This window comes from Cervus canadensis, chromosome 5 (assembly GCF_019320065.1).
Source record: "Cervus canadensis isolate Bull #8, Minnesota chromosome 5, ASM1932006v1, whole genome shotgun sequence".
NCBI lineage: Eukaryota > Metazoa > Chordata > Mammalia > Artiodactyla > Cervidae > Cervus > Cervus canadensis.
In genome coordinates, this window is record NC_057390.1 from 69073517 (window position 1) to 69085799 (window position 12283).

At 45.7% G+C, this 12283-nt stretch overlaps 1 protein-coding gene across 1 annotated transcript; it reads right to left on the reverse strand.

Moving 5' to 3' along the window:
* Positions 1-293: 293 nt before the first annotated feature.
* On the reverse strand, positions 294-6440 carry CENPA (centromere protein A). Its single transcript, XM_043469144.1, has 5 exons — positions 6196-6440; positions 3431-3540; positions 2790-2867; positions 2343-2502; positions 294-1517 (listed from the first exon to the last, which is right to left on the reverse strand). The coding sequence occupies exons 1-4, from the start codon at positions 6284-6286 to the stop codon at positions 2368-2370; spliced, it is 414 nt and encodes a 137-aa protein (XP_043325079.1). The 5' UTR covers positions 6287-6440; the 3' UTR covers positions 294-1517; positions 2343-2367.
* Positions 6441-12283: the final 5843 nt, after the last annotated feature.

Genomic DNA, 12283 nt, shown 5'->3' on the forward strand with positions numbered 1-12283 from the left:
CACACATCCTGCCTGGCATTTGAATGTGACATGTGACCATGTGTTGCAGTGGGGTCCTGGTTAGTACAATTTTAGGAAAGCAGAGAAGTGTCAACTTTAAGAAAATTAGAGGAAGAGCATAATCTTCTCACGGAGAAGGAAATGGCAATCCACTCCAGTATTCTTGCCTAGAGAACCCTGTGGACAGCAGAGCCTGGTGGGCTGCCGTCTATGGGGTGGCACAGAGTCGGACACAACTGAAGCGACTTTGCATGCATGCATAATCTTCTGATTAATAACACTCTGACAAGAACTTTAAATGTATTCATAGATAAGCTTTATTCCAATGTTTACATAAAAATGAGTTGATGTCGAACAGGAAAAGGTTTTTATAAAGGGTTAAAATTTATCAAACAACAGAACTTGGTCCTTCCCTTTAGTTTGAATTCAATTGGCTGACGCATCATTATTAGTATCCACCCTCACTAATCATTTTCATCACACACAATATCTAAATGCCTTTGGATGGCACTTCCTATTTCTCTGGAAGTCTCTTAAACTGCTTTCAGTTACAAGAGAAGGGCAGGGATTTTATGGGCTCATACTCTACTCCACTGGAGGCAAAGATACACCCCTCAATTCTCTTGTTTAAATTGTGGCTGTTGGCAAAGTGTCCAAATGAAGGATTTAAGGCTAACACAAAGAACATAGTATAATCTATGTATAACAGTAACTTTGCTTCTTCAAATTTTTTCCATTAAGAATTATTTCTATTATCTCTCCACAAGGAAGTTATAAAAATACCTGTAAAAACATTGAAAAGGCTCTTTAAAATCCTGGAATGAAAAATTCTGAAGTATAAATTATGATACATCTTCTATGATTTGCAAGTAAAGAATAAAATAAATTCTACAAGTTGGAATTTCTGAATGATTTTGGCAGGAATTTACCAGAAGGAGCCAGAACATCAAACCTTAACAATTTTCTATTTTCATCCCAACTGAGTTTTTGAAAAGCTGTATAATCTGTTGACAGGTATAGTCCACATACGAACTTGCTTCTGCTGTTAATGATGAAGTCAATCTGAAGGACAGAGATTTGTACGGTGGATGCGCCAGCCTCTTCCATGCAACTGACTGGTCTTCTCTTATTTTTTCCATCATGTTTTAAATAAAAGTAAATATATATATGGTAAAAAATTTAAATGGTACAAGAAGATTTAAAATAATCAGTAAATATCCTTTTTGCCCATAACCTAGAAAATCTGATGTCTTCCAAATCATCAGTCACATGAATAATTTGCAAAGTGAAGTCAACCTTAGAGTCTCTTCATCTGAAAATTATTCTCAGGATTTCTGGAATGTGTTGATTCTCTCAAATATTACCTCTGTTACAGAGGAAAGCCATGCAGTCTTCTTCTAAAAAAAAACTAACTACGAAAGCAACTCGCACGCTCTGCTCCAAGAGGGCAAGTCCAGGCAACACCTTGTATTCCGTGGATCTGGTCCTGGCTACAGGCAGGGGCTCTGGTATCAACCCTGAAATTTAGGAATCATATTAACTAACAAGGCATTTTCAAAAATAACTTTCTTTCAATCAAAACGAGGTCATCACATATACACTATCATGTGTGAATGCTAACTAGCTAGGGAGAAGCTGCTATATAACATACGGAGCCCAGCCTGGTGCTGTGTGATGACCTAGAGGAGAGGGAGGCTCAAGAGGGAGGGGATATATACATATAATTATGGCTGATTCGTGTTGTTATACCAGAGAAACCAACACAACATTGTAAGGCCATTACCTTCCAATTAAAAAATCAACCCTAAAAGAACCCCACAAGGTCATCAGGTCCTTGAAAAACAGAGAGGATGAACTCTGTCAGAGATTCAGTTTATCTGGTCATTATTTAGTTGAAAAATAAGTGTGTGTTAGTTGCTCAGTAGTGTCTGACTCTTTGTAACCCCATGAATTCTAGATCTCCAGGCTTCTCTGTCTATGGGGTTCTCCAAGCAAGAATACTGGAGTGGATTGCCATTCCTTTCTCCAGAGGATCTTCCTGACCCAGGGATTGAACCCGGGTCTCCTGAATGGCTGGCAGACTCTTTGCCATTTGAGCTACTGGGAAGTCCAAATTAAAACTGAAAAATAACTTTGTACAAAAGGACACAAGCCACAGAATCCCAAACATTCAAGTTAAAACTAGGTCAAAGCTTTCTTAGAGAACAAAGAGGAGAGGAGGCAGTAAAGGAGTCAGGATGGAGAAGGAAGCTTCCTTCAGAGAAACTCCCACCCTGGTGATGGGAAGTTGAGTGCTCTCCCCTCAAGGTCCGCTCACTCTCTGGTGAGCAGGAAACGCTTACAGAGACTCGGGCGGGTGGCCAGAGCTCAGCCAAGCCCTTCCTGAATGCCTCGGATCCTCCGGGCCAGCTGCACATCCTTTGGGAAGAGCGTGACGCGGCCGGCGTGTAAGGAGAGGAGATAGGCATCCTCGAAGAGATGAACTAGAAATGCTTCTGCTGCCTGCGGACACAAAGAGAAGCAGAAAGACTGACACCGATGAGGGGGCGTGGGCTGCTTTTTGCTGAGAGACCTGCTAAAAACTCAGCCTCTAAGGGCTCAAAGGACTACAGGAAAGGTTGTTCACAGCACAAGACTGAACTTTGCCAGGGAATTCCACTACTACCAAATCAGAATCCAGCCTCCAGACTTGGGGTGTTCCCTGTTGCTCTTTTCAAGGAGGTGATATTCAGCCTCATCCTTCTCCCATTCTCACCCCTCACCCAACTGGCCCCTGGCCCCCTCCTTACCTCTTGTAGGGCCAACAGGGCCTGGGCTTGCCAATTGAAGTCCACACCACGAGTGAATTGAACACATATTTCTCTTGCCTGTGAAGGAGCGGGGATGGGGAGCAAGGGGAAGAGTAGAGAGGAAAAGGAGGCTCAAAAGAAGATAGACTCTCTCCGTGAGTCTCCATGAATCTTCACTTCTGTTATTCCTTCCTGGTGCTTACCCTTGGGACCTAACTAGTAGCTAACACCTTACTAGGTGTCAGCTCCAGGGAGGTTAGAGATGGGCACATCTCTCCTGGTCGTGGTGGGGGGAGAGGAGGAGACAATCTCTTAGGGCAGGAGAAGGGATGAGAGGCTGATTGGATGAGAGAGTTCCTTTTACAAAATCAAACAGCATAGTTTCAAAGGTGGTGGGGGTTAGAAATGAACTTATAAAGAATGAGAAGTTGCCCTCAGCAGGCTCATGTATTCAGGAGCTGAAGTGTCCCTGATTAGATAATAGAAGAGGTCCCTTGCCATTTGGGCAAGAGATGACAGGGACCTAACACCCGGGAAATTTAGGAGGCCAGTGCCTTATCCATTAGGCCACTGGGGCCTGCCCGGGAAATTTAAAGAAAGGAGGCTGCACAGGGGTTGGCGGGAAGCTCCCTGGAGCTCACCAGGCGGCAGAAGGGGGTCTTTCTTAACAGCAGGTGTGTGGTCTTCTGAAGAGTTCGGATCTCCTTCAGGATTCTATATCTCCGGCGAGCAGGTGAACGGGAGGACGTGCCTGAGCAAAGGAGTCGAGTCATAGTCAAAGGCAGTGGAAAATACGTGGTGCATTGCAATCTGGCCATCAAACTGCCAAATATACATGCTCGGTTGTGTCCGACTCTGTGCAACACCCTGGACTGTAGCCTGCCAGTCCCCTCTGTCCATGGGATTCTCCAGGCAAGAATACAGCAGTGGGTTGCCACGCCCTCCTCCAGGGGTATCTTCCCAACCCAGGAATCGAACCCCTGTCTCTTGCATCTCCTGCACTGGCAGGCAGATTTTTTACCACTAGCGCTACCTGGGAAGCCAAATAGTAGACTGTAGATAACAGGCTCCCCAAAGCAGGGATTTTTGTCTATCATAGTCATTATGGTCATCTTCAGCAAGTGGAGAACAGTGGATCAGTGCTACATAAATATTTGTTAAATGAATGAATAAATGATCCTTTCAGGGTCCTACTGACCTTCAGTGATGATCTTTTGAGGGTCTTAATTTAAATGCCAACTCTTTCATGCATTACCTTAATCCTAATGTAACGGGAAGCCATGGAAGAGCTTTAAGCAGGACGGAGAGATGACACACTTTTATTTAAAGATCACTCCTGCTCCTATGTAAGGAAAGTACTGGAAAGGGACAAGAGTGTAAGTGATGTCATAGCCGGCTTAGGGTGGGGGCTTGGACGGAGCTGGTGGGAGTAGAGAAGGCAACAAGTGGCATGATTAGGATGCAATGTGGTGGTAGAAGTACCTGAATTTACATTTGGATTGGATGGACATGGGGCATAGGATGAAAAATCTCTTCCAGGTTTCTGGCTGTGGGAGATTGTGCCATTTACTGAAATGGGGGAAACTGAGGATGAAGAGGTAGGAGGAGAGTAAGCAAAAGTTTGCTTTTAGATGTGTTTGGCAAAGAACTGACTCATTGGAAAATACCCTGATGCTGGGAAAGATTGAAGGCTGGAGGAGAACGGGATGAGAGAGGATGAGATGGTTGGATGGCATCACCAACTCTATAGACAAGCAAGCTCTGGGAGTTGGCGGTGGACAGGGAAGCCTGGCGTGCTGCAGTCCATGGTGTCGCAAAGCGTCGGACATGCCTGAGCTACCGAACTGAACTGAACTAGTGTGACATACCCCAAAGTCCTTGGGTAGAAAGGCACTTGGACATAGGTATGTGGGGTCAGAGGTGAGACCCGGGCTGGAGCTAAACATGTGAGAGCTGTCAGAGTCTAAGTCCTACTGGAGTCAAAAGGAGGGATGAGCCCCCCTGGGGAAGGGAAAGAAAGAAAAAGGAGACCATGGAAGTCCAACATCAACTTGCTCAAGAGAGATGGCACAGGCACTAACCGCTGAGAAGAAATTACAAAGTGTAGGTACCACGGAGTCAGGGGGATGGAAGGTTTCGAGGAAGAAATGGCCCACTGTGTCGAATGCTTCTGAAAGACAGGGTAAGAGAAGGACACAGGCATGTCTAATAAAGTTGGCAACACAAAAGTAGTTGGTGACCTTGACAGGAGCAGTTCGAAGGCACTAGACACAGGGGTAGTGGATATGAGGAGTCGGACTGGAAAGAGTTGAAGGGTCACTGGGAAGAGGGGGAAACAGACACATGGCAACACTAGTTTCAGGGCCTCAGTAACAATAAAATAAGAAAGAAAATGTATAAAAACGAAAAAACGATTCAAGTCATTATTTGCATATAATATAATAGCTCACTTGAAAATTTCAATTAAAGCAACTGAAAGACTATTAAGATTCACAAGAGAATTCAGCAAGTTCGCTAGCTGCAAAGGTTATTTATGTTTCGGAAAGAAAAAAAAACCCTATGCACTATAGCAACATCTACAAATAACCGATAATACTTTCTTCTCTCTGCTCTTAGCTATGGAGCAGGAGACAAGTAAAGCGGTTGCTGATGGTTAGGTCTCCCATCCACCAGACCACAGCACAGAAACGGAGGACCACAGACCAGTCTTCTTTCCAGGCACATACCTCTGGAAGAGGATAAGGTGAGAGAACAGGTTGAGTTAGGGCACTTCGGTTAAGGCCCAACACAGACACTCACTGAAGGAAAAATCAAATCACACCCCACCCCCCCAAACCCAAATACCTAAACAGGCACCTTCTAAAAGTAGAACTGTTGTTGTCACAAAACTTTTGTGAAGTTGTCACAAAAAGTAGCCAATAATTTTGCGACTGAAAAAAGCACAAACACTGATTTTAAAAAATCCTGTCTGCGGAAACAGACTGCGTGACCTTGCTCAAGTTAGCAGGTCTGTCTGAGCCTCAGTTGTCCCATTTGTAAAATGGGCACAATATAAAGTTGAGTAACTTCGTATAAAGAGTTTAACATAATGCCTAGTTAGTGGTAAGCAGTCAATCCATGCTGTTAGTATCAGAAATGTCTAAGCCAGTCCTTTCTCCTCTAAACTGCTTTCCTCAGTCCCCTCCGGGTTTTGGACCTTGCTTCCGTACAGATGCTGGACAGAGCTGCTTTACCCCCTGTAGAAGAAGGCCAACGGACCGGGATTGGGAGAATGGGCTCGATCCCAGATCAGCAAGGAGCCTCAGCTTTTCGTCTGTGAAATGGGCACGCGGACTGGGTCCGTACCCACCTCACAGACAGGCTGCAGGCAGGCCGGCTCGGAGGAAAGGGGATCGTGGCGGGTTACCTAAGGACGGGGCCGGCCGGCGGGCGGCGGGAGCCGGGCTCGCGGGGCGCCTCCTTGGTGTTTCGGGCTTGCGGCTCCGGCGCGGGCCCATGGCGGGCGCGCAGAGCTGCGGCCCCGCGGCTCCTTCTAGATCTTCTGGGTCCGGGGACTGAGGCTGGGAGGGCCGGGACGACCCGGCCGCGTGCCCCGGCTGGGTGCTGTTCGAATTGCCCGCACCGCCGCCTATTCACTGGCCGCGTTTTTTAAAAACCGAATCCAGCGACTCCCAGTGGCTGCCTCGGAACGCTTCTGGCATAGAGCGACTGCAGGGAGGACCAATGAGAGCACAGGCCCGAGAGGCTAACGGCGGCGGTGATAGGAGGAGACTGCAGAGACGAGGCGGATTGACGGTAGGAACCAGCCAATAGAGACTTGAAGAAGTGAAAGGAGGCGGGAACTGCTCCTGCCCACCGCTCTCTTGCAGAGGCCCCAGGTTTGACGGATTAGACCCAAGTAGTCCCGCGGCTTCTGGTCGAAAAAAGCAAGCCCAATTCTGACGTTGTAGACGATACGTGTGTGGAACGCGTTTCTCTAGACGAATCACTTTGCGCAAATATTTTACGTTTTGCTCTGTTAATCCTAAATTGGCTTTTAAAGATTAGGAGACAAACCCAAGGAGAATGTGACTATTCCGTGCCTCGCCTGAGACTAGGGTCACCCCGAACACCCCAAGAACGCGACTCAGAAATGAGCGTTAACGCAGTTCAGTTCAGTTCAGTCGCTTAGTCGTGTCCGACTCTCTGAGACCCCATGGACTGCAGCACGCCAGTCTTCCCTGTCTATCACCAACTCCCAAACCTTGCTCAAACTCATGTCCATTAAGTCGGTGATGCCATCCAACCATATCATCCTGAACGCTATTAATGATTAGGGTCCTGGGACAGCCAGGATGGGGACTCTGACAATGAGATCAAGCAAGGCAGGCCTCAGCTCTTTTCTTGGATCACAGGCTCCAGCATTTCAATAGAATCATCCCAAGGGAAACCATCCCTTCCCTTCCCTTCCTGTTGGGGAATAATATGTTTGAGGTCAAATGTAGAACTAGATAGTTAGAATAAAGGGGGTTTTATATTATGTTTTTTTTTTTTGCTTGTTTGTTTGTTTTACATTTTCTAGATGTTCTATAGTAACCTGGACTGTAATCAGGAAAAATGTTACGAAATCAGTGATTTTAGAGAACCCTTTTCACTGCTGGTTGGTGGGGATGCACAATGGTGCAGTCACAGTTGAAAACAGTATGGCAGTGGATCAAAAAATTAAACATAGAATTACCATATGATCGGGGGATGGGATGGAGAGGGAGGCGGGAGGGGGGATCGGGATAGGGAACACGTGTGAATCCATGGCTGATTCATGTCAATGTATGGCAAAAACCACTACAGTGTTGTAAAGTAATTAGCCTCCAACTAATAAAAATAAATGAAAAAAAATTTATTTTAAGTCTAAATGGTTACCTGATTGGATTATGATATTATAGCATACACTGCAGGTAGAATTAAAGTCTCATGAAGGATAAAAAAAAAAAAAAATACCATATGACCTAGCAATTCCACTTCTGCATATATAGTCCAAAAAAAAGCAGAGGCTTGAACAGGTATCTGTACAGTAAGGCTCATAGCAGTGTTATTCACAATAGCCAAAAATGTCTAAGTGAATGGTATACACATACAGTGGAATATTATTCAGCCTTACAAAGCAAGGAAATTTGGATACATATTACCACATGGATGAATCTTGAAGGCATTATGTTAAGCGAAATAAACCAGACACAAAAGGACCAATATTGTATGATGCCACTTATATGAGAAGCCTAGAATCATCAATTTCATAGAGACAGAAAGGTAGGATGGTGGTTGCTAGGGGCTGGGGGAAGGGAGGAAAGGAGAGTTATTGTTTAATGGGTATAGAGTTTTTGTTTGGTAAAATGAAAAAGTTCTGCAGATGAGTGATGGGTGACAGCTGCACAGCAAATGTAAATGTACTTAATGCCACTGAACTCTACTCTTACTAATGGTCAATGTGGTCAGTTTTATGTTGTGTATATTTTACCACAATAAGAAAGAAAGGGAGGAGAGAAAGAAAGGAAGGAAGGAAGGATATGGGAGGAGGGGAAGGAAAAGGTAGGGGAGGCAAGGAAGGAAAGGAATGTTTGGTTGAACCCATTGAGATATAGTCACATGACAGAAGGATGGTTGTTATTCAGTGACACAGAGGCAAGAAGTCCTACTATACTAGTCTTCAAGACCTGTAGTAAGACAAAGCAAATCTTCCCTCATTTTGCTTTAGACCTCGAGTGCTTTCTTTGCCTTATTAGAAGTAAGTAGAAAGTAAGGTGGGTTTCCAGGTGGCTCAGTGGTAAAGAAATTGCCTGCCAATGTAGAAGATGCAGGAGACAAGGGTTCGATCTCTGGGTCTGGAAGATCTCCTGGAGTAGGAAATGGCAACCCCCTCCAGTATTCTTACCTGGAAAATACCATGGACTGAGGAGCTGAGCAGGCTGCTGTCCATAGGGTTGCAAAGAGTTGAACACAGTTGAACGACTGAGCACAAATGTTAGCACAACATTGCATCCCCAGTAGTTACTTACTGAGCGACTGAGGAACAACAGAAAATAAGATAGAAAACAGGTAAGTAAATAGTTAAATCACATTAGGGGATTTTAAGTAGAATATGGGAGACCCCTGTAAGTTAATGATCACTCAAGAGAGCAGGTTTACTTAACCACAAGACCAAGCAGTGCTTTCTTAGCAACAAAACCCCCAAACAATTAAGCAGTGGTGGCAGGAGACCCACATACTGCTCAGTGAGCTCAGCAAGTTACTGATCCCTAGGATATGCTCTCTGCACACATGAAAAACAATAATTTGTGAACTGCGCTTGACCATGGAGAGACATGAAAAGTATGAAAGACAAACAAGTTACCTAACTGTGAAGGGACCCATCCAGCATCAAAGTCAGGATCAGAATGGACACCAGGACCATCATCCTCAGAGCAGGATTTGGCACTTCTGGGAGAATGGGAGGCTGGCCCAAGGACAAGAATTCTGATTTCTGGAGAGGCCAGGGCCAGTTCTTGTATATATGTGGGTCTGGGGCTGGCATCTGGCCACGTATCACCCTTTTTGAATGGCAGTGGGTGACTGAATTAATTATGAGTGAACTCTGCGCCCAGATGGGCTCCTTTTCTTTGGGTATTAAGGTAGAGCATGAGCCCCAGGTGGCGCGAGTGGTAAAGAACCCACCTGCCACTGCAGGTTAGACGCAAGAGACGTGGATTGATCCCAGGGTCGGCAAGATCCCCTGGAGGAGGGCATGGCAACCCACTCCAGTAGTCTTGCCTGGCGAAACCCATGGACAGAGGAGCTTGGTGGGCTACAGTCCATGGGATCACACACAGTCAGACATGACTGAAGCGACTTAGCATGCATGCATGAGCCCTAACCACACTCCCCGGTGCCTCTTGCTGGTCAGCATGGAAGAGTCTCTGGATCATCAGTAGGAACAAAGACCACAGATTCCTGGAGACACCTGTGAATATATCTGGTTCACTTCCTTTATCTGTGGGACAAGGAGACTGATGCCTGGAGATGCCTGTGAATATATCTGGCTTACTTCCTTTATCCATGGGACAAGGAGACTGATGCCTGGGAGAGGAAGGGGCTTCTCAGGCCACTAGTTAGAGCAAGATCTGGAACTCTGGATTCACAGTCAAGAACTCTACTCACTGCATCAAGCAGCAATGGAACCCAAGTCTTTACCTTAGAATGAGGAACAGAACCTGGGAATAATACTCTGCATTGAATTTTGGTGGCCCTTTCCTCCTCTGACATTTATTTTATAAATAAAAGCAAACAAACACTATTTTGTACTGATGACTTCTGATTTTGGATGCCCATGGTGATCTCCCTCCCCCTTAGCTGTTCCAGAATCTGGGTGAGAGTTCCTGCCTACCTTGAGAAGGTAACAACTAACTCTCAACAACAGGCAGACTGGGTTGACGTGGGTCTACAGTCCTTTAAGGCAGCATCTCCTTGAGTTGGCTGGCTGGAGCTGTGCTTGGGGATGCTCTGTGGGTCCACTGGTGATGGGGGGTGGGCTGAGCAGTCTGGTCCAGGAGACCCAGTCTTTGGTGACAGCCAAGAGCTCGAAAATGTAAGTCTACCCTTTGAATGGCAATGGCTCTGATCTTCATCCTCTCCACCATTTCTCTAGTTTGAAAGTGTTGCCGCTCACCTGTGTCCTACTCTTTGAGATCCCATGGACTGTAGCCCGCCAGGCTCCTCTGTCTATGGGATTCTCCAGGCAAGAATACTGGAATGGGTTGCTATGCCCTCCTCCAGAGGATCTTCCTGATCCAGGTATCAAACTCAGGTCTCCTGCATTGCAGGCAGATTCTTTACCATCTGATTTACCATGGAAGCCCTTCTCTAGTTTAGACCCTAATTAACCAGAGTGTTTTTTTTGTTGTTGTTTAATTTTTTGGCCACACCACACGGCTTGTGGGATGCTTGTTCCCTGGTTAGAGATTGGATTCGCATCCCCTGCATTGGAAGCATGGAGTCTGGACCACCAGGGAAGTCCCCAATGGGTGTTTTACCAGTCTCTGCCTTTAGTATCTCCTGAGGCTAGTCAAAACTGTCTCCATATAACAACCGGGTGATCTTTCCAAACAATTTGGGTTTCATCACTCCTTTGGCACCCTGCTATCTAAGGATGGAGTTCTGGTGGCTCAGCAAAGCCTAAAAAGTACAGCACTACCCAGGGGCCTGTGCCACTCTCTGGTCTCGTCTCTTGCCACTGTGTTGTACTCATGGCCGGCAAACCAACCTACTCACCTGCAGCTCTTGAATTCATTATCTGGTTACACACTTAACACATTTCTGTACTTTCACCAGCCATTCCTTGCTCCTAGAATATGACTTTCCTCTTCCTCTCCTCCCAGCCTGGAAGACACCTGCTCATTCTGCAACACGGGTTCCAAAGGAGCTGACAGCTCTGGGCTCTGAGCCGCTCTCCCTGGCCCCATCGCCCCCACCCTCAGACAAAGGCCTCTCACTAGGAAACATCTGCTGGGCTCCAACTCCTTCCTTACACAGCGGTCTCTCTGGTTTTCTCTGATGGATCCAGTTCTTGGAGCACTTCAGTTCTCAATTCAGTTTGAATTATGGGATAGAAATATCGTTTTTTTTTTGACAAGACAGATGTAAAAAACAAACTTATAGTTACTAGGCGGGAAAGGGAAGGGATAAATTGGAAGGTTGGGATTGACATATACACACTATCATATATAAAATAGATAACTAATAAGGACCTACTTACTATACAGCACAGTGAACTCTACTCAATACTCTGTAGTGACCTATAAGAAAAGGCCATTATAGAGGCCTTTTATCTGTCTATCTAAACAAGAGTGGATATATGTGTAACTGATTCACTTTGCTATATAGCAAAAAAAAAAAAAAAAAAAAAAACCCTTTTTATTTTTATTTTTGGTTGCACTATGTTGCAAGCAGGATCTTAGTGCCCTGACCAGGGATTGAACCCATGCCTCCTGCAGTGCTGCAATGGAGGCATGGAGTCTTAACCACGGGACCACCAGACAAGTCCCTAATACAACATTTTACATCAACTATACTCCGATAAAAATTCTCTAAAACATGAAAAAAAAATTTTTTTGACAAAGAGTTCTTACTGAAGAAGGGCAATCTATAAACTTTTACGGCTATAGGAGGAACCCCCTGATGACCTCAGATTTTCAAAGGATGTAGTCAACAGAAAGCCAGGTGGCCTCTTAACCAAGGGAAACATGAAAGAAAAAAATCAATCTGCAAGCACATCAGGGAGGTGAACACACTTAGGAAGCAAAGAACCTCCCTCTTGTAGGCAGCCAAGGTCTGGAGAGGTAACATCACTTGTCTAAAGCCACAGTCAAGGAGGGGTGGACTGAGAACACAGCTCTCTGACGCCCTTTCTGCTTCTTCCCCCCAACACCACATGGCCATTCAGTCCAATCCTCCTACCGTCCTCATCAGGGGCCTCTGACCGCCTT